The 23,515-nt window shown below is 44.0% G+C and overlaps 1 protein-coding gene across 1 annotated transcript in view; it reads right to left on the bottom strand.

Annotated features, from left to right (window-relative positions):
• Nucleotides 1-8,030: 8,030 nt before the first annotated feature.
• LOC146860345 (uncharacterized) overlaps nt 8,031-23,515 on the bottom strand; it is a 98,410-nt gene continuing 82,925 nt past the window's right edge. Inside the window, exon 4 of the mRNA XM_085646150.1 lies at nt 8,031-8,125. Coding sequence (XP_085502276.1) covers nt 8,031-8,125 — 95 coding nt within the window. The remainder of the gene's footprint in view (nt 8,126-23,515) is intronic.

The raw sequence follows: 23,515 nt of genomic DNA, 5'->3' as shown, positions 1-23,515 counted from the left end.
TGGACAGTAAACTACGTACATTACTGTGAGACGGTGGGGGTGCGAGAATTGCATTAGCTAAATTACAAAAAGGAGTCTATGAGGGGTGTTTGGCCATTACCAGCCTACAGAAGTAATACTGGGCCGCGCACCTAAGGGTAATTAATGACTGGGTATTAGCAGATGGGAACGACCCGGCATACAGAGTGGATCACTGGGCAATGGGGACTGGAGGACAGCTGAGAGCACTATATAGTCGGGGGAAAAAAGGTGACATGCCATCTCATATGCAGATAGTAGTGAATGTGTGGACAAAGGCGAATTGATTTTTGGGTTGGGCCACTAGACCGATGGAACAAACCCCCCCTATGGGACAGTGATACACTTCAGGAAGTGGGTAGACTACAGGGTTTCGGTAAATGGAAACTGATAGATATATTGCGCCTGGGAGATGTATGGTGGAAGGAGGCCATGCTCACGTTCCACAAACTATAGACAGAATATCAAATAGAGGATACAGAACACTATAGGTACTTGCAGATGAAACACGCAATAGGTAGACACCTTAAGGCGGGGGAGCAGATACATGAGTACAGTCCAGTAAAGGACAGATTACTATTGGACCCCATCCCAGAAAAAGCACTATCGTGCACCTGTAAGAAGATTATTAATAACGCCCGGAACCTCCTTGTGAAACTATGGGAGGCGTGGGAATCCGATGTGGGCCTGTTGGAGGACGAGGACTGGGTGGAGGTGTTGCAAAGCCCTAGAGAGGTGGCAAGGTTCAGACTTGTTCAACTGCGAATCCTACACAGGTTTTACTCCACCAGTGTGCTCATGTTCAAACTGGGGCACATACCCACAGACAATTGCCAGAGGGGGTGCAATCAGAGGGGTACCTTCTTTCATATTATATGGGAGTGCCTGATCATACAGTGGTACTGGCGGGGGTGACGCGGATAATGTCGAAGGTTGTGGGACAGTAAGTACCTATGGAAATATTGCCGGGGCCTGGGGAGCCCTACAACCCCCGACAGTGAAACGTTGGAAGAGGGATATGGACTTGTGCTGTGCGGACGAAAAAACAGTACATGAAGGCAGGGGGTGTCCCAAGAAATGGGAAGAAGTGTGGCGGCAATGGGAAGTATATAGGGGCAACTGGGAGATACCTGAGGGTGCAGAGTGGGAGTGGGTGGTGGGTAGGGGTGTGTCAAGAGGAGAACCTGACTGAACAGTTGAGTTTATTATAATGTTTGAATGTTACAGGGTGTGTACTACAGAGCTAATGATGTATTAACAAGATTGTCTAGCACGCTATTGTGTTTTGATACTGACGAAAGTTCAATATAAAGATGTTTAAAAAAAAAAAGAATATGGAGAAGAATATTACCAAACACATTTTAGATATCCTTGAAAATGTAAAAGGAATGGAAAGTGGGAATTGGTCTGTCTTTGGCAGCTGGGGCTGGATTCTTGAAAAAGTGATTTATCTGATTGCAATATTGGTGCTCTGCTGTGCTCTTATTCAGTGTCTTCCCTTCTGCTGCTCCTATTGCACCACTATTCTCACCCCTAAAAAGAAGATATCAATTCATGATACCAATGCCGCCATAATGATTCAAAGTATTGAAGATATGATGAACATCGATGAGGGAATTTTCGAGAATTCCTCCCTCCTTACTGTTTCACTTCTTGATGTTGATAGTATAGAGTGCTCATAATTGTTTATTAATAAAATATCTTATTACTGTATGTAGTTTTGTTTCCTCTTGTTGCTGTTAGAAAATGTTTTAGCTCATGCTAAAAGGAGGGTCTGTTAAAATAGAAATTGGTTATGCTTTTACAGTGCTCCACGTAGGTTAGCATTCTCTGCACCCTTTTCTATTTGGGCGCCATTTTAGGCAGTTCAAAACTGATTTAGTTCAATTCCGAGAAATGTTCCTCATAGAGTTTTGTTACTGCCACGTTAGGCTTGTTTCAGTAATGAGCATCCTGTTTATTTCAGCACATAGCTTTCTCACTAGATAGAGGCCCACTCCCCCTTGTCTGGTGGCGGGATCCAGATAGAACGACCTTGGACCATGATACTTTGTGTAAGATAGGAGTGCTGAAAAACATTTTTTCTGTATTTCACTGTTTTAGCGCACCTGCTTGGAAAATCCAACTGTGGGAGTGTTTTCGCCCGGTCACAAAGCGTATATAACGTATCTTTATGCTTGTCAATTTAGTATGGAAGGCTGAGAGGTGGTCATTAATGACCTGGGTGACCCTAAACTGGTTACTTCCTTCACCCTCATTATTAAAAACACACCCTTGACAAACTTGCTTTTGTTATGGCACTCACTGGCGGGTGCTCTGCCATGCTTCAGCCTCTCTTTGTCTGCTTCCTGCTTTCTACTGGCTCTGGGGGGGCCTTTGTTTTATGCTAGCTGGTGTTGTGGCTGCTGGTCCTGGACTCAGGATTCACAGCTTAGCCTCCCCTGAACGCCAAATAGGATGCCATCTTGGGAAGGGAGGCAAATTCTATCAACTTGGCCTTCCTTTTTCCTGCCCAAACAATCATGGCCACCTTCCTCTTCAGTTATATGGTAGTTTTCACAACCCTTTATGGAAAAATCTGGTTTTGGGTCACGTTTCCCTTTTCTAGATCTTATTGGTTATATCAACCAGCCTGTCTGTCCTAACGGCGCATCACAACACTTCCCGAGCCTGTCTGTTCGGTCTTTGCTCCAGAGTGATTTTTTACTGATTTTTCCATGCTTGCTTGTGCTATTTTTGTTGTTATACTTTAGGAGGTTTTGCCTTCCACATCCTTTTTCATCTTTCTGCTGATATTTTCCAAGGGCACTCCCCAGCTTCATGTTGTAGTCACTGGTTGGCAAGGTGGCTTCAGCAGACGATCATCCCTTCTTCAAGTCTCAAACTTACAGACTAAGAACTCAATAGTCTCATCCAACTCTTGAGAGACTGTGACACCAATGTCATGCTTCAAATATGGATCCTACTCAAGTCTTTCAGAATACAAATTGATTCAACAACACAGTGCTAAGTTGGATACTCTCTGAAATGATAATTCGATTTTGTGACAAGCAACAACCACTACAGTGCCCTCAAATTCACACCCAGTTCCTGCAAAAGCCTTACATTTTGATGGGAATCCGAACAAGCTGAGAGAGTTCCTAGATCTCTGACAGACCTTATTGTCATTCAGCCTATACAATTTCTGCAAGAGAGACCCAAGTTTGGATATTTAATCAGCTTCTATGACTTAGGTTACTCCTCTGGTTGTATCTTGGATACCAGTAACTATTCTACATTTTTGTAGTCGTTCCTCATATGCTTTAGAAGCCTGAAAGTTCTGATGAAGATGAACCTTGTGAGAACCTTCAAGGAATGACAGAAGTGTTGACCAGTAGATGCTGCTGCTATGGTAAAGTGGTAGGGCGAGGGGGCTTGGGGTAAGGTTTTAAAAATAAAAAAAGACTTATCTGCTGCTCTGCTTCTGCTGCCGGCCACCCCGTTGCTCCTCTTTGGCCAAGAAGTGGGTGAGCTTCATTTCACAGGCACCCCACTCAATCCAGACACTGCTCTCATGCTATAGATAGCATGAGAGCTACGCCACGATTGGCCTGAGTGGGCTGGTGTAACACTCGCTCAGGCACTGGGAGGCTTCAGCTATACTCCAACCCCGCTGTGCAAGACAGCTAGTTTGCAGAAACCTAAGTGCGAATGTCTGTTTAGCTGGTCTAGGACGGTCGGCCAAACTGACATGCGCACTCATAAGTGCCTAGCACTACTCCCTACTTCTGACATGACGCTCGTCAGCATGGCCCCATCATAACTTCAGCTGGCATAAGGTAAGGAAAATAAAATTATAATAACATTGTTTTATTATCATTTTATTTTACAGTGGGGCGACACTCCTCAGCCATAGAGGAGGAGTTGCCGCTGATGTTGACCTCTGTTACCTGTTCTAAGCATCTAGCAGCAGCAACTTCATGGGTTGAGCATACCTTGTTGCCTTTGTTCCATCACGGACCAAAGAAAGAATTAAAGGATGAATTAACCCATACTTTTTGCACTACGTCCTTAAGTGGGGATATTAAGTCTGCTCTTTATGCTGAACCTTGCCTCAGTGAACATAGCAAAGAGAAGAAGGGGTTCAGAACTAAACCTCAGCTATACACTGGCTGCTCCCTCGCACACACCGGGAGTTATGCTTGATCTTGAATACCTTGAGAGTTGAAATTTACCTTTTAAAAATATCGTTTTTTAACAAACTCGTTTTTTACTTTTAAAATTGTATTTTTTCACTGTGTTGCTGCTATTAATGTTTGGAGGGACTTGGGGGCATCTTGAGCCGTTTTAGGGCTCTGGGGTTGTGCTCGGCTGCCGACTAGCGTGACCGGACGCATCCGCCATCTTTGGTGAGGCGGTTGCTCGGTTGGCGGTCTAGTGCGAGGGCGTTTCCTGCCCCTCGCGCTATAAATTGTTTTTGTCTTCTTCGACCTCGCTCTATACACTGGCTGCTCCCTCGCACACACCGGGAGTTATGCTTGATCTTGAATACCTTGAGAGTTGAAATTTACCTTTTAAAAATATTTGGGATCGTTTTTTAACAAACTCGTTTTTTACTTTTAAAATTGTATTTTTTCACTGTGTTGCTGCTATTAATGTTTGGAGGGACTTGGGGGCATCTTGAGCCGTTTTAGGGCTCTGCGGTTGTGCTCGGCTGCCGACTAGCGTGACCGGACGCATCCGCCATCTTTGGTGAGGCGGTTGCTCGGTTGGCGGTCTAGTGCGAGGGCGCTTCCTGCCCCTCGCGCTTCATAAATGGCGGCGAATCCCCGTCCGCGCAGCGGGCGCGCCGATGGCGCGCCGGAGGCGCGCCAGAGGCAAGCCCGTCTGGGCCCATCCGGGCCAGGACGGACCTAGGACCAGGGACCCTGCCGGTTTCTGTAGGTAATCCCACTAAATATTCTAAAGAAGACTTACTCCGGTTGAAGCCTTCTGACTCACGTCACTGCCTACATGGAGCCAGAACTGATGTTCTTTTTACACCCTGTGAGTTCTGCCCCTTTATGAACCAGGCTAGTGGTAAAAAAATCCTTATTAAGGACCCCTTCAAATTAGGACTACTTAATTGCAGGTCCCTACCGAAGCATTCCATACAAATCTCTGAGCTGATTCAAGATACTAACTTGGATATTCTATATCTGACCGAAAACTGGACAACAGCCTCCTCAGACTTTGACCTAGTCAATACTCTTTCTCCCGGCTATTTGACTCACTGCCTCCATAGACCGCAAGGAAAAGGAGGTGGTTTAGCCATCATCTACAGGGACAAGTTTTCTTGCAGAGTAGTCAGGGGCCCTATTTTGGACGCTGAAAGTGGTCACTTTCATATACAGCTTTCTCCTAATTACTCTCTAGCTGGACTTTTAGTCTATCGCCCCCCTGGGACGATTAAACAGTTTTCCAGCTCTATTTTGGACCATGTCCCCGTCCTAGCGGCATCTTCCCCTAACTTTGTGTTATTGGGGGATTTTAATCTCCACTATGACCTGCAGGAAGATAAAAATGCAAATGATCTCAGATCTGAACTCAGAACAGCTAATCTTAATTTACACAATCGGGAACCTACGCATGTGAAGGGCCACTTGTTGGATTGTGTGTTTTCAAACATTGAGCACCTTCAAATAAGGTCCCCCTTTCCCCTGCCCTGGTCGGATCATTTCCTGGTGTCAGGGGAGCTTAATGTCAGTTTGGATCCTTTTCTCTCTTGGCATCAGAAGACACCCCCCATTTATAAGAGAATTTGGTCCCAACTCTCTACTGACAGCCTCTCACATACCCTTGCTGAGTCTACTCCCTCCCCTGGTTGTGGTCCTGTGGAAGCTGATATTGCTTTCCATGATTGGCTTCGCCAAGCCCTAGATGTAGTTCTGCCTGTCAAAAAGTTCACAAATAAAAGCACCAACCACAAGTCGTCTTGGTATACCCCAGAATTGGGGAGGATGAGAAAGAACTGCAAAAGGCTTGAACGGGAATGGCGGAAGGACTGGGCCGTTAACAGCAAAGACAATTACCGTGAAGCCATGAGATCCTACAAGGCGGCACGTAAATCTACTAAGGCAGCCCATTTTGAGGATAGAATAAATAAGGCAGGTAATTCTTCAAGGGAAACCTATAAGAGTCTCAAAGAGCTCCTTACGGTTCCCACTCCCCCGACCTCTCAGGTGGTGAATTCCAACAAATGCAATCTGCTGGCTCAGTTTTTTGACACCAAAATACGGAACATTTTAGCCAGCCTTCCCCCTAGCTCAGGAAATATGGGCATAACAGCCCCTGAGGTGGTCTCAGTTGTGAAGGGATTAGACATAATCTCTCCCATTTCAAGGGAGGATTTCTGTGAAGAGCTCTCGGCTCTGAAGAGTGTTTCCCGTTGGACCCCATGCCCATCCGGATCCTCAAACAATTTGTGGATCTCATTGCCGGTCCTGCTACTGACCTTCTGAATGCCTCCTTCACCCATGGCATAGTTCCACCCAGCTGGAAGCAGGCCATTGTCAAGGCACTTTTGAAAAAGCCTGACCTTGACCCTACTGATATGGCAAATTACCGCCCCATCTCGCTTCTGCCTGGCCTGAATAAGATCGCTGAGAAGTTTGTCAATCGCCAGCTCTCATGCTTCTTGGAAGCTAATAACTTACTAGGTCGGACGCAGACTGGCTTCCGCCCAGGTCAGGGAACAGACTCAGCTTTGATAGCGATGGTTGAGGAAGGCAGATGTATCTTAGATTCGGGAGGATCCGCTGCGATTGTCCTCCTGGATCTAAGCGCTGCTTTCGACACGGTGGACCATAATATTCTGATCCACCGTTTGGAAAAGATTGGAGTAGGAGGGTCGGCCCTCCAGTGGCTTAAGTCATATTTGAGTGGTCGCTCCTATCAGGTCTGCGATGGCGATTTTAGATCTCTGCCTACCCCCCTCCAGTGTGGAGTCCCGCAGGGCTCTTCATTGAGCCCTACGCTTTTTAACATCTACATGACCCCACTGGAGGAGGTAGTGGCACCCTTTGGGGTGACAATGGCAACCTATGCAGACGACACTCAATTGATTGTTTCTCTGTCCCTGTCGGAAAGCCAGGGGGTGAAGTTTGCTGCTTGCCTTACCAAAATCATGGCATGGATGTCGGATTCCCGGCTAAAACTGAATGGGACGAAAACGGAGCTGATGCTCCTTGGCAATCTGTGCACGTCACTGCCCAAATGTATGTGGCCGGCCAGTCTGGGTGCCCCCCCAGCCCCCAAGGGGGCCATAAAAAGTCTTGGGGTATGGCTGGAACCTGAGCTGTCTATGATTACTCAAGCCAAACGAGTGGCGGGGACCTGCTACGGGCTGCTTCGGTCAGCTCGAAAAATCTTGTCGCTTCTCCCTGACAATTCCAGGAGACTACTGGTGCAGGGATTGGTGCTCTCGAGGCTCGACTATAGTAATGCCCTCTTCCTGGCGGCACCTGACTCCACACTGAACGTGCTCCAAAGAGCCCAGAATGCAGCTGCTCGTATGCTCACTGGTACTGCCAAAAGCTCTTCAGCCCGGCCTGCCTTGAAGGCCTTGCATTGGCTACCAATTCGAGCGCGCATTAAATTCAAATCTCTCTGTATAGTGTTCAAAGCTTTACAAGGATTGGGTCCCCCCATTCTAAGAGATTCGGTCCGCCTCTATAAACCTACGCGAGCCCTTCGCTCTGAAGATGGGAATCTGGTAGTGATACCCAGAGCAAAAAAGGTGAAAACAGGTGGACGTCGGTTTTCTATTAATGCGGGTCAATCATGGAATGCCTTACCTATGGCCCTGCGTAAAGAACCTAATTTGGCAAAATTCCGTAAATTATTAAAGACTTATCTTTTCCCTCTGTAGGCTCCTCTTGGTGTTCCGGGTAGTGGCTTTGTGTATTGTTTAGCGCTGGGACGCTCAAGGGCAGCCATGCGCTTTAGAAATCTCTTTTTCATTTCATTTCATTTCATTTCATTTCATTTTCATTTCATTTCATCAATCTGGCCTGCTCCTCATAGAGTGAAAGTTCCTTGTCCAAGTTCAGGTAAGTAAGAACCAATGTAAACTGAAATAACTTGTGGTCTGTTATCAGAAGAAGAAAGATGGACATGAAGACAAAAGGGTCGTTATCAATACTGTGGACAAGATCTGATATGTAACTGCTGTTCTGCCATATAAGTCTGCGAGAAATTAGTAAGGACTGGACAACAACTACTTCCTCAGCTTATGTCTTCTAGTGTTTCTGACAGTAGTCATTCATTCCTTTTGCTGCTATCTATTTTCTCCTATGATATGTGTTGAAAATGGACATCTTTTGTGCGGTATTCCCCCACATTTTTGCTTGTGAAGCTGAATCCGTTTTTTGTTGGCCGTAGGTCTTTGCGTACTTCGCTCCTGCTAACCAATGTTGTGCTTGTGTTTCCCTTTTAAACATGATAAAATTGGCATATACCTTACTGGCATATTTAATTTACTTATATGTCCCTAGTATATGGTACTACATGTATCCAGGACCTGTAATGTAAATACTACTAGTTGGCCGCAGCACTCACTGTGCCACCTACTAAAGTAGCACTGTAAAAGATTTCCACAGGTCTCCTATTTCAGCCTGGTTGGGCAGTTTTATATTGCAATTTCGACTTGGTAAAATAAACTTTTTGCCAGGCCTAAACCTTCCTTTTTGATCCTTATAAGTCACCCCTTAGTAGGCCCTAAATGCCCATTGGGTAGGGTGCATGTCTTTTAATAAGTAGGATATGTATATTTCAGGTTTTACATCTTCTAGCACTGAAAAACCGCCAAAGCAAGGCAGACTCTCCCGTAGGAAAACATTGAGTTACATTAAAAAAAACATAACATTCTTAATTTCCATTTGGGAGCAGCTAGAAAAATGATTAAAGGACTTATTTTAATAGTCATTTAAAATCCAACTTAATGGTAAAGTTGGATTTACATTAATATTTCGAAAATGACACTTAGAAAGTTGTGATTTTATGCCTAAACCAAATCTGGCTTTCTGCCAGTGTCCAGTGTCACCTTACTGGTAAAGAGCTACGCTGGGGAGAGATTAGCTGTCACACTATAACAGGGCTGAGCCAGCCCAGGCCCATTTAACAAATGAGTAAGCCCTCTGAACAAAGGAGGAATTCCAGGCCAATGAACCTAACATCGGAAGGTGCTCTTCTTTGAAGGTTTGGTGAGAAAGACCAAGGCAGTTAGGTCAGCTAGGGGCAGAGAGGTGGCTCTCAGAAGAGATATGACCAGTGGCTCCTGCATGGTGCCATCTGTAACTGTCCCACCATGCTGTGAAGGACGGTTGGGATAGGGTTGGAAAGGTGTTGTGGAACCTTAGGATTGGCCAGGGGTGCCTGGCTTCTAGTACCTTGCTTCCCCAGGTTAGCCTGCTTTATGGACCTTTAATGGGTGGTGACCTTTAACAACCAGCAAGGATGTAAGCATATGCACTCTGCCATACTTCGTTACATTTCCCCCAGGGAGGGCCAGGGCCCGAGTGTTTACTCAAGCGTCTTTAATTTTTAAGAAGGTTAGAAGGGGGCATGCATGGGGCTCCCTCCCAAGAGCATTCCAAGGCCCGAGGGTCCCATACTCCAGGCCATTGTGTGCCAAAGGGGGTCTGGGCCTCAATCTCCAGGCCTCTGCCAAGTCACTAAGAAGGGGAAGTGTCGTTGCACATCTCACACCAAAGACAAAAGTGGCCTTGAGCCCCATCTCCAGGCCTGATGCAAAATAGATCAAATGAATGCCTTTGATCCCCCACACAACAAGAGAAGGAAGGGGCCCGGTACCCATTCTCCGAACGCCCAATGAGCCAGAAGAGCAGGAGAGAACTGTTGGGCTTCTCCAGTGGTGGTTGGCTACCCTAGTTCCCCCATGCCTGAGACTGGTGTAAGTGGGACGGCCACCGCATGCAGCACACCATACCTGCATGGAGCGGGAAAAGGGAAGTACGTTGCCAGCTCCGTCACCAGCCGAGATGGTGGATGCCAACCTGGTGGGGAGCCAGCAGAGGCAGCTGGGTGTGGGATCCCGAGCTTCCCTCAATGAGTAAATGAGGTGGCATGCCTGGGTATGACCAGGAACTCCCAAGAAGAAATATAAAACACACAACAAGACACTGGGCAGGAGCCCCTCACACTAAAAAAAATAAGATAGTAGCTCTCCCGAATGCAGCGATAGAGCCCCTTATCAAATATTCACTGCTCCTCCACTGGAGTTCCCCATAATGTATTGGGAGGGGCCATTTACTTACATTTATCTTTCTTAAGATGGCCCCAGGAGGACAGGGGCACCACCAAATGGAATAATTTAAAGTAGGGCAGCTGCAGGGAGTACAACAGCTCCTCTCCAAAAAGAATTTAAAACTGACCCTATGGTTCTGGGGTCACAGAATTTAAGACCCACAGGATTTTCATCATTATTTCCAAAGTGTTCCCAATGCTAGAGATTTTGGTCTACAGCTGGGAGTGCAGCACCTTCTTGGGGCTGGCTTTATGACTGTTTTTATGCAGTCTGAATGTATATTAAAAAAAGTCAACAACACCTGTTTTGATAATTTCCAATGTTTTATTAACCATTTGTGTTGCCAGTGTATGATGATTTTTAATATGAGTATTGTTTGATTTTTAACTTGATGCACTTTGGGGAAAACCCAAAGGCTTGTTTTATTTAAAGTGATATCCTCCTTTATTGTAACGTACTGTCTGGTATGGGTGGGGGGGTACTATGATTATAGGAGGTTTGACCCCTTAGGGGTCAAATGTGATTTCATAATGTATCCAATGGTATTTTCCATCTGCCTTATGCATATATTTGTAAATTAATGTCTAGTGTTTATTAGTGTGTGTGTGTGTGTGTGTAATGAATATAATTTTCCTTTTCTAAAGAAATAGCACAGACTGGACAGTCATTTATTGGCATGCCAGTGAATGGTGCTTACTAGTCGACGCAACCTCCACTGAGTAGGCCTTGGACTGCTCAGCTTCACTACCTTGAGAAAGTCAAGTGTAACAATGGGGTGCTCGGTTCACAGTAAGGGGAATTTTTGGACCTATTACTTGCCCTGGCCTCACATCCTGCACAACTAACAACACAATTTCCTTTCATCAACTATTTAAATGATGGTGTAGAATGTAAAGCAAGTCACAAGCTTTGAATATTTTGGTACAAGGTTGGCACTCAACTTGCCACAAATGAATAGAGCACACTAAAAATGCAACACTATTCAATGTCATAAAAGAAACTGCATAAAAATACAACTTCAAGACCCGCCTTCCCACCCATAGAGCTCTACAATGACAAAGATTTGGAAACAGCTCTCTATAGGGCAGAATTACATTGCTATGCCAAGGCCACCAGACTAAAAGCAGTTAAAAATAAGTTCCTAAAATCCCTAATCATCTTACTGTATTGTGCCTCCTTCTCTAATTATACATTGATTTTGGTCAGAATCCGATTTCACACATTGTGCAACTGAGACCATTGTGTTACTGTTGCAGATTGTGGCACGTAGATGAGCGTGGCCCCTACAGGACTGCTCTCAAAGACTTATTAAACATGAAGAAAGATCCTAATATTTAATCTTTGTAAATTAGGCTATAGTAGAGTAGGGTGAAGGCCCCACTCAAATAATAAACATAATCCTTTTCAGAGTGAACCACAAAAGTTACGGAATAAACTTGTGCTTAACTCCGTAGAAACTCGGCACGAAAGCAAACAAGCTTAACTTAGAGGCAATGTGTAAAGTCTAATGCACCACTTAAACATTATTAAAGTGAGAACCCAACACCTAAAAAAATCCCAAACCGATTTAGAAAAACTCAGTTATTTTAGTGAATAAAATAACACCAAAATAACAAAAATTCTATCAGTAGAACTGGAGAAATTAGTTTTTAAAGTTTTAAGTGAAAACAGTGTCAAAAAGTAAAAGCCACTTGTGGTTAGCTAGTCTCGCTGTACCGGGGGTAAAACTCACAAGTTCTAGTCAACATGGATGCAGTGCGGGTCCGATACAGGGAACAGGTTTTTCATGTTGAAGTATTTCCTTCTCAAGTCTGCATGAAGAGCTAGAGTTTGTATTGGTGGGGGGCCTCAACTAGGTCGTTGTCTGTACTAGGGGCAGGTTGGGCATTGTGGATCATTGCTCCTGTAGTGTGAAGAGCCTTTTGATGCTGGAGCTTCACTTTTTTTGTGACGTGGACTGTCACTGACAGTGTGAAGTGCCTATCTCACTGAAACCTGGTGTTGGCAGTCATAGTGGATGGTCACTATCAGCAAGTGAGCAGGTCTCTCTGGAGCTTTGAATTGGCAGTCATCGCAGGTGGTTGATTCTCGGCAAGAACAGTTCATTTCACCATCACAAAGAGACCAACATTTCTGTATTTTAACCTTTTCTTCAGAAGGAGTAATCTCTGATGCCATCCTAGGGTCCAAGACCTGGAGATCATGACTAACTCCAGTAGGGGTCAGCAGCAAGGCTCAGGCAGGTCCAGTCCGTGCTGGTCAGCTGACCATTTGCAGGGAGGCCTCCAGAAGGTTCTTGAGTTCCTGTAGATCGAGCAGGAGGCCAGCCAACTTACCCTTGGAGTCACTTGTGGAGAGTCAAGGATCAAGGCAAGCAGGGCCAATCTTCCATCTTCAGCCATCAAGGTAGTCCTTATTCTGATTCTTCCCCTTGTCCAGGAGTGTTCTGATAAAAAGTTGCAAAGGTGTCACTTTTATACCTGATGCCAGCCTTTGTGTGGGTCATTCCCTGGCCTGCACCCAGAATTGGTCCTAGTCAGCTCTTACTCCGCTCCTGGGTCCAAACTGTCTGGGATGACCAACGCAACGGCAGGCCTGTCAACTTCCTTTCTGTAGGCAGAGCCATTTAAAGAGTAATCTCCACACTCAAAACCCTGTCATGAAGATACTCTTCCCTCACATCTAGGACTCTTTTGTCTCAATGTCTGAAAGCAATATACAGACCCCAAAAAGAGAGAGCCACTAACAATCATGTGACCCAGGACACTAACAGAAGGCACAAATGGTTAGGAAAAGAAAATGACAACTTTCTAAACATTGTGTTTTCAGAATTGTAACTTAAAATCCAACTTTGACATTAAAGAATATTTAAAATGACAGTTCCTCTGAGTCTAAACAGTATATCTCTATCTGCACCCAATCCAAAGTTGGCACTTTTTAAATGTAATAAGGTAATCCAGTGTTGGCCAATGGGAGAGATAGGCCTTACAGTAACGAAAACGGATGTTTGAAGTCTTTCACTTCTAGGTCATGAGAACTTAAGCACACATACCCGACTTTGTAAAAGCATGCACCCTGCCCTATGACCCTTTATGGTCCTACCTTGGGGTGACTTATATGTATTAAAAAGGATGATTTATGCCTTGCATACATGTTTTATTGCCAGGTCAAAATTGCATTTTAAAACTGCACTACAAGCTGTAGTGCCAGACCTGAGACATGGTTCACAGTGATGCTTTAGTGGGTGCCACAATGGATGCTGCAGCCCACTTTTAGCATTTAATTTACAGACCATTTATTAGGGAATTATACGTAAATTAAATGTGCCAATTGTGTGCATGCTAATTTTACCATGTTTAAAGCACTTTGCAACTGGTTAGCAGAAGAAAGTGCACAGATTTCATTTCTCACGACAAATGCGCATTCGCGGGCATCCGCGCATGCGCATTTGTGAAAACAAGTTGCCGTCAACGAGGAAGAGGGAGCCCCGGGACGCCGCACTGCAGGTAAGGCATTTTATCTTATTTTTTATCATAGTTTACCTTATTTTAAAATAAGGGCGGGCGGGAGGCAGGAGGCGGGCGGCGGGCGGCAGGCAGCTCTGCTTCGCCCTGGCGTGTGCATAGCGCTGCCTGCTACGCCTACTTCGTAACACGCGAAGCAGGCAGTGCTACATACACTCCGTGGGCGAAGCGGAGTACTACGCCCGGGCTTAGTCACGATGGCACTTTTAAAAGATATTTTGTCTTGTTACCTAGGAGACAGATCTATGTAATGCAAGCCCAAAAGCATCTCGGATAGGTTCCTGGATTATAAATCTATGCTATTAGTTGATCCCTTTTGGACAAATTAGTTTGTCTAACAGATAATCAATTATACTTCATATTTACATATGAGAGAGCCTTCTGACCAACAGTTATTGCCGCAGATTTGGTTAGAATGCTTTTGATGATAGATGCTCAGAATATAAAATAGAACAGGAGACAGTCATGCACTTGTTCTGTTTTTGCAGAGCTCATGATAGTTGATGGAAGAAATGGTTCTTACGCATCTGCCTTCTGTTAGGGATGAGACATTTATTTAAAAGCTTTGAAAATACTAAGAACAGACACTAGCAAACCAATCATCTATTGTGTGGCCAAATCTTTATTTTCTATGTAGATGATGAGGAGGAAGCACTGTGGGGCTGTTCTTAGTACACAGAGTGTTGGATTGTCATCAATTTTAATATTTTATCTCATAGTATCTATTTATTGTAGTTTTTTTTAAATATCGATTGTTGATGAAATGTGATATTCACATTTGATTAATTATTGTGTGTATGTAGATGTATTTTCTACCTGAAATAAACAAATTCTTATTTGATTAGGGAGGAGTAAGGAGGGATTCAGGGAGGGTTAAGAAGGGTTTTAGGGTATGACATGCACCCACCCATAAAATTGTAAGCCCAATGCTATTCACAAACTGCACTTCTAAGGTTACTATGGCCACAAAGGGATCCACAATGGTAGTAAATCACTTAAGTTCAAAGCTATAGTAAGTACAACACTTGGCGAACCACTGGCACTGCAACATATTTTTGTAAATTAAAAAAAATATGTATATATATGTTTTAATTGTAGAACAAAACTAACAAAAGTAAATTTTTTAGTTTTGCCTATATATTACCATATGGATAGAAATAAGACTGAGTATAGTGAAAACTAGTAAAGTTTATTAAACTTGGGAAAGGGAGTAAAAATATTTTTAAGTCAAATATTATTGTGAATTTATTTGATATATTTATTTCAAATGTAGAACTATGGAAAAAACGCTACAGCACTGTTAAGTTTTTTAAATATTTTAAAACTATTAAATGTTTCAAATTAAATAAAAATTATTTTCCTTTAGTTCAAATTAAAAAAATATTTTCCACCTAAAGAAAAAGCATGCTACTATGCATTAATAATAATAATTACTGAAAGTGATGTATAGTGATGAATAGAGTGAATTAAAAGTAATTTAATTATAAAATTTGACATCAATATTTAATTAAAAATATCTACATAATTAAATAATGAATATTGTATATATTTGTTTATATTAAAATATATTGTTTTATTTTTAAATATTTTACATACTTAATTCACTGTAACATTATTTCCTATTTTTTTTATTTCAAACCCCTTTTTCTATTATTTTCTAAAGGATGGTGTTGTAGTATCTTTGACTGGCCATCTGTGGTGTTGGACTTGCTACTGTTTTTTTTGGCAATACTAACATATATTTGTAAATTTAGCTCAGGCTGTAGAGACATGGACGTCTACACTTTTGAGTAACTTAACACTCATATTTTGTGAATAGCCAAAAGTAGGAAAAGTTACTCACAAGTGTAAGTTACCTTGGATCTCTACCTATCCACCTCCCACGTAACTGCATTTTGTTGCTACAATTTAAACCTGGATTCAAGGCCTATGACCTTACTGCCTTATGTAGGTCTGGAACACTGATTTCCATATATTTTTCCATTCTTTATACTATTTTATTTTTTGTCATTCTTGTGTATTTAAATTGTTTTCAGGTTACAGTAATTCAGAGCCAATTATACATTTCTTTGCTCCAATAAGAATCATATGTGCATATGATGTGCTTCAAAACTAAAAATAGTTTCTGTACCTGTTCTCAGTACACCTGCCTGCTAGAAATCACATGAACTGTTTTTTTATTTGGCATATGCTTGCAGTAAAATGATAAAGAAGTGTAGGCCTTGCATCAAACACTAGACCCATGGACGTCATTTAGGGGTCACATTTGCAACCCCTGGCATGCCCCTTGCGACCCTTGGCACTGTCCTTGAAACCCATGTCCTAAGAGAACACTAAAGCAGTGCCAGGAATGTTTAACAGGTCTCTCACGAGCTTGTTTTCCCTTTTCTTACAACATTTTGTGTAACCTGCGGCTAACATTAACATTTGGTTCACCTAAATAAATTCAGCAGTAGACCTGCACTAAATTCAAACTAAATGTTAGCACTTTTTATGAACTAGTAGCCATGAACTAAGCTGCTTTTGGTGGGCATTTTGAAGGCATCTCCCTCAGAAACCTCCAACATAATTTATTGATATTGGTTGAGAGGCTCCTGGGAAAATGGCAACTCATTGTCCCTGGGCATGTCAGGGGAGAGGGGAAAAAGGCAGAGATTAGAGACAAATAAGAGGTAAGAGACGACGAGGAGCAGCAGAGAGAGCCCAGAAATGAAGAAAATACAAATGAAGGGAGAGACAGAGAGGAAAACAGGAGGGTGTGTGTTTATGTGTGTGTGTGTGCGTGTCAGAGAGAGAGAGATAACTATAGAGAAAGAAAATAAGGAAACAGCTGACATAGACAGAGAGATGAAGCGATATATGTTTGAGAGATAAAGACAGACAGGTGTGAAAGGGAGAGACAAAACATTTAAGACACAAAAAGGCGAAAAAGAGATCTCTGAGAGTCAGAGGAAAAGACAGAGATATGACAGCCTGAGAGATTAGAAAGACACATTAGAGAAAGAGGTTAGACAGGTGTGAGAAAGGGGTGAGAAATGTTGTAAATGTAAATGTTGTAGACTTGTAAAGCACACAGCTGCCCCAGCAACGGGGCGTCCCAGCGCTGTAGACCGCTGGGGAACTCGTCCTGGCTATCCCTGTGAGATGGTCCCTTTCTGGGTATCTCCAAGGTGAAACCAGGCATCCCTGGCGTCTGTGGGGGGCCGTTGTAGAGATGAGGCAAGCTTAATGCCCAGAGTTGCCGAGTGTGTTTCTGGTTAGAGTAGGTACCGAGGCGAGAATTATCGAGTCCGTTTTGACCCTGGTCCACGACCCTGCCACGTCGGGAATTGAACCCTGGTCCCTGGCTGATTCTCTGCTTACAGGTCTGCCGCCTCTAACCAGTGAGCCACACCTCTCCACGAGAGACAGCACAATGAAGAGACAGAGGGGATAGAAACAACTGAGAGATAAGGGAATGGACAGGTGAGAAATCAGTGATAAACAGATTTAAGATACAGAGGTAAAAGGCAGCTGAGAGAGAAAGGTGGGTGAAATTACAGGTGCAATGTAGGTAACAAAAAGAAAGATAAGAGAATATGGGGCATATCAGCAACAACCGGCAATAATTATCGCTTAGCGCGCTTAGCGCTAGGATAATTATCGCCGGCTATCACTGGATTTTATCGCAGAGATAGCGCGCTATCAGCGACGCTTATCTCCAAAGTGATAACATTTCCAGAGTTAGCTGCCAAATGTGCGATTATCGCTGGAAATCCAGCGATAATCGCACAACGATTGGCGATACGTTGTTAAAAGGGCAGGGCAGACTTAGCCATTATATCCACCTTCCATTGGATATAATGGCTAAGTCAGATTGAAAGCAGGTGGAAGAAAAGTAGCAATAAGCACTACTTTTCCTATCGCCATGCAAGTTAGCGGGAGGTTTGTTGATAGCAGAAATGTCGGTTAGCGACATTTCTCACGTTATTTTTGTGCGGAGCGCCCACTATGCCTCTCATTAGAGATGCAAAGCTGGGCGTTGAGGGAAATGGTGCTAAGGAAAGGATTCCCGAGATAGCGTGACCTTGCTGATAATGCGATAAAATTATCGCTGCTTTTCGCCCGAAAACGGAAGCTAAAGCGGCGATCATTTTATTGCGGTGCCTTGATGATATGCCCCTAAGATGGTTGAGGGAGTGAGGCAGATGTGTGAGAAAGGCGAGAAGAAAGCAACGTTTAAGAGATGGGTGAAAGGGAAGAGACTGATGTGAAAGACTTTGTTCATAGGGATGGAGATTAGGAGATGGATGAAGAGGAAAAAGAAAAATTGAGGCGAGAGTTAAAAAAAGAGGAGATAGGTAAGAGAGTGGGTGGTGAAAAAAGACAGCAATTTAGATACAAGTAGCTGAGAGAAGTAGGGATTATTGACAAGTGAGATGTAGGTGACAGAAACAGGTGAATGAGCTAGGAGACAGCTGAAAGCAGATATAGAAATAGAAAAAGTTGAGGGAGCGCTCAGAGGGGAAGACATGATGTGAGAAGTTGGCCTGGTATATGCTGTCCACTAATTAAAGTGGGCACCTTGCACCAGTCCAAACGACCCTTCTGGTGATTAGGTCAAAGATAACCTTTATAGAAAGCTATCCTAGTGGTTCCTATGGAGAGCAGCCTTCAGGCTAAGTCTTGAAGGAATGTAAAACAGCTTGTTTTACCAGAACAGAACTTCCTGAGTGATCAAATGAAAGGAGGTTCTGCATTGGTGTGCAGCGGTTGGGATTCACGCTTGCTATTGTTTTACCAGATAAATCTCATTGAGTGATTAACTGAAAACTACTACAAGTATTAGGCACATATAATACATTAAGATTAGAATAAAGTAAGTTCTACTGAACTTGGAGTTGGGTAAGCCAAGGGAATAGCACACCCTTTCTCCAACTCAAGAGAGTTTAGTCTCCACCAGGTAAGGTACGTGACTACACCACATAAAGCTAGTATGTCTTCTAAAGAAGAGGCCAGTGGCCCTTTGACAACTAGATATGATAGTCTCTCATTTTAAGAATTGAGGAACATGTGCACATCTAGGAAACTGAAGACAGGGAGAAGTGCTAGCACTCAACGCCTCATAGACATATTACTGCTAGATGACCTCAGAAAGACCCCAGGATCTGATAAGGTATGTAGAGTGGGTGGAACAGGGAATGAGGAAAGGCCAGACAGTAAAAACTGTGGTGACCTGGACTCAAACCCTGGCCAGGAAAATCAAAATGATTCTAACCTGGACAACTTAGATCTTCCTTTAGGTGGGGGAGAAGGCCCCAGTGGCCCTCTCTTTTCCCGACCAGGAAGAGTACTGAGTATACCTAGATCTCCCTCTGTGGAATCTAATCACTCAGGTACTTCTGTAGGGACTTCCATATCTATTAAGAGGGAATCCTCTTATGATAAGCAGTGCCCATTTCTAGAGATTTAGAGAATCAAGCTCAGGCTCAAGAAAGAGCAATTAGACCTAGACAGGGAATCCCTAGAGCTCCAGAGAGCAACCAGAAGATTGAAACTAGAGTCCCATAGTGGCAGCAACAGTGTCCCTAAAACTAGAGAGTATTCTTATGATCATAGGAACCTGAACAAGATAGTCCCTCCCTATTGAAGCGAGGACATGGGATTAACTGCAGACATAGCTAAATTAGCATAAGTTAGTATATGCTTGCCTGTAATTTTTGTCGCTTTTGCACACGTTACTACATGGCCCTGTTCTTGTAAATACTCTGCTTGCGCATTTTCACATGAGAACTGTCTGCCTTTCACACATCTAGCTGTACACTGTGATCTTCGTCTGCACAGCGTGTTCAAGATCGAAAAACAATGTATGCTGTTGATTCACTTTGGTCAGTCCCATGCCCATAGACACAACATAGAACACAGCTGCACTACTGAAAGTCAAGTGCTTTTAATATGGCATTGCATGCATGTAGAGGCACTTGGAGAAAAGCTTTCCAGAATAGAAGAGCTGTGCTTGTCCGTAGATGTAAATTCTTGCATCTAAACTTGGAGGTATGGGGTCCCCCTGACGAAGCCCAGAGGTCTCCTATAAGTATAATAAACTAGGTCTTAGCACGGGAGGGTCGTAAGGCACTGTAGTCCTGTTTCCACTGTCATTATAATATGATTTTCCCCTTCGTGCTTTATGGAATTGTAACAATGCTGATTATATTGTTCTTATGCACTTTGCTGCTAGTATTGTCGCGTGTAATGCATTATAGAGCACGTTAGTTGATATAAACTTTTTAAACCCTACAGTGTCTCTGTTTAGGTAGTGGACTAGTACAAGTGTTTGAACGAAAGAGTGTTCTTGTTCCCGCGATTCCTGAGAGGTTCAAAGAGACATGTTCTAGGATGTCTAATCATTGGTCGCTTCGCTGTAGTATGGAGAACACATGAGACACTATAGCTAGTTGGATTGGGGTTCTGGGCACTGAGGTGGGTTTTTTGGTACACCATTACACACCGAGGTCCTGGTTTCCTGCGCATAGTTCTGTGTATGTGCAGAATCCCTGCAACACTATCAGAGTGGGGATGACATCCACAAATGGATAACTGCAGTAGAGAGGGCCTGTAAAGTACAGAGGGTCCCTCAGGAGCAGTGGAAAGCTATCTTGTGGCTCACCTTTGCTGACAAAGGTAGAGATAAGCTCCTCACTGTTAGAGAAGAGGATGCTGACAATTACTCAGTCTTGAAGAGTGCTCTCATAGATGGGTTTGGCTTAACCACTGAACAACACAGGATTACGTTCAGAGACACCCAGAAGGCACAGAATCAGGACTGGGTTGATTTTGAAGATTGTGCTACTAAGGCTCTGGAAAGCTGGCTACTTGGCAGTAAGGAGTGTGATTTTAAAGGATTGTACAATTTAATTATGTGGGAGCAGATCCTTAATAATTGCCAAAATCAGTTGTTGCATCAGTTGTCGTACTTTAATCTTTGTTACCGCGTAGGGAACAGGGCCCTACCCCTGTCTATCTTGGTATTAGCAAACCGCAAATGGTAAATGCGGCATGTACGAGTGCTTTATATATCGTTCTAGCTATGAATGCACTGTGTACACATTATTCTGCTTCACTACGCGGGTTCCATTTTGGAAGCAGTGGCCATCTTGTCATTGCCCTCACATAGGCTATAATGGAGTAAATACGGGCCTCACAGTACATGGGCTTCTCCTCTGACTTCTCTGTGACCTGGGCAGCTGGCTCTGCTGCCCCAGGTCAAACCGGTCTCACGAGCTCCCCTTCCTCCGTCCACCTGTGATTAGCATCAGGGCTTGACCCATCATAAAACCCTTTCATTCTACACAATCCTCCGGCTAATCTCTTTCACACCTGCTTGTTCCTGCTTTATGACTTGTTTCCCAAAACAGGAGATGCTCATGTTTATTGGGGGGTCTATTGACATCCGATGTGGGATCTGAACCTTACTGTGTAAATCATTGTGGGCTGGCCGAACTGGAATGTGGGATGGTCATCATGACTCTGCTTTTTCATTTGTAATGTATACTTGTAATGGCCATATCATAAACCTAGGAATGTATGCTTGAGGCAAGAAAAAGGGTATTTAAGATGAAGTCCATTCCTATGATTTTCAGCAGTCTCCTGAGAACATACACGCTGTTGTACTTCTAGGATACCTGTAATTGGTCTGCAGCCAATAAATGAATCTTTGACTTCACCCAGAAGACTCTGTGTTTCTGTAGGTCTGGAACAGGGTGAACCCAGAAGTCATAGGGTGTGTGCCCCTGTACCGCTGGGTCTAAAATACCCAGTACTTCAGTTTGGCGCCCAACTCGGGACGATTTCAGCGGTACCAGTCCAAGCCAGAGGTTCGTGACGTGAGGAGCTTCGTGTGGAAATTCCGGAGGAATGCCGCCACTTCATCGACCCCTGCATGTCGACGTGGTCCGAAAGTCTTTTCTGCGAGGTTCTCCGCGTCCCGACGGCTACGAAGGACTGCTGCCCTGATTAATCGACCTGTTTTGGACCCTTGACGAGTTTGAGAGAGCGAAACAATTGAGAGAGTCTTCTGGTGACGCCATCGATCAGCAATATTCAGTTAAGTATAAGTGGAGCGTCTCCCATTTGTTTTGGTATCCTTCGGGATCGTTTGAATTGGTAATTTGGAGTTTGCAAACGCCAAAGCCAGAGGACTCGTGTATTCACGAGAATATTGTAATCGATAATCCTTTGACGTTTGGATCTAGACTAGTGAGCGAAGATGCCTGGTTCTGGACTATTTGGTAGATTATTCTGTTTGGGTTGTGGAAAAGATTTCCAGCTGGAGGAATCATGTCCGGTTCCTCCGGTTGGAACTCCAACTTATGAGCTCTATGTAAAACATGGCGTAGACCCCATTGCATATAACGAAGTATGGATCCACTACACCAGAAGAGACGGTGTTTTAAAATGGCCCCAAAATGGTAGTTTCGATACCGATATTTTAGATAATTTGGAAATTAAATTGTTCAAAAAGAAAGCCCGGCCGGCGATGTTTGACTCTTTCCGCTTATGGCGAAAGGAAGCCAAACAGAAGGAAATTAAGCTAGCGAAAAAGAATAAAAGAGAGAGAGGTATGACAGTAATGCAAGCAGCTGTACAATTTAAAGACAATGAGGAGGAGCAGATGAGTGAGCAATTGCACAGGCAGCGCAAGTTAGGGATTGACAAATGTTACCCAGTTTTACCACATTCTAAGCAGAATGAGTTAGAAGAAAAGGAGAAAGATCCCCTGATGTCACATTTGTTGAGTTCGCCACCCCCGTATGCTCAAAATGCCACGGCACCTCCCCAGCTTGTGAATATGCCACCTCCAGTGAATATACTGCAAGCCTTGCCGCAACCGCCAGCTGCTTTGCAGCCGGCTCTTATCCATGTAGCGCAGCCCTCTCAAGGGCCGCCAGTTGTGCTTCCAACTGCCCCCGCACTTCCTGCGACTTTGCCTAATACAGCAGCTGCCTCTTCTGACACTTTTCCTTGCACCACTCCAGTACCTGTTTCTACATCCTCTTTTCTTCCCTCTGTTTTTCCCCCTGTTTTCGCCTCAGCTTCTCCTTCAGCGCGACAGCGCTTAGCTAATGTGGTTACTACGTTAATGTCGCCTCTCTTTGAGTCATCTGGTGCGACTCCTGGTTTACAACGTAAGCAATTGCGTAGCCAATTGCCTAACCCTGATGAGAAAAAGGTAATAGACAGCATGGCGCGTAGATGGATTGTTTTCCCTTCATTGTATGATGTGGAATCAGTGGTCAACGTTTTCCATCAGTGGGATGCCCCAAAACAGAGATATGTGTTTGAGAAAATGTGCGAAATTCTCTGTGAAGAATTGGAGGATAGTGGTAAAAATCCGAGCCCGCAGGAATTGTGTAGAGTGAGGTTTGATTTTGGAACTGGTATAATTGTGGACCGCGAGGTAGATAAAGCAGTTGCGGTTGTATTGTCCTTCAGGAATGATGATTGTCAACAGTCATTGCTTGAACAAGATGTCCTTGTGGGGAAAAAGGTAAAAGCGCGACAATACCCCATGAGAGAAGTTCCCCCGGTATGGAAGGAAGCAGTTGCAGCTGGTGCCGGTATCGCCGCTGTGCCAGCGCATTTCCAGCGTGTTTGGGTGCATGTTCCATGGAAGCGCTCAGAGGTGTTAGCACTTAAGCAGTCCTTACCT

This window comes from Triturus cristatus, chromosome 3_1 (genome assembly GCF_964204655.1).
Source record: "Triturus cristatus chromosome 3_1, aTriCri1.1, whole genome shotgun sequence".
NCBI lineage: Eukaryota > Metazoa > Chordata > Amphibia > Caudata > Salamandridae > Triturus > Triturus cristatus.
This window is presented reverse-complemented; position numbering and strand designations above follow the sequence as displayed.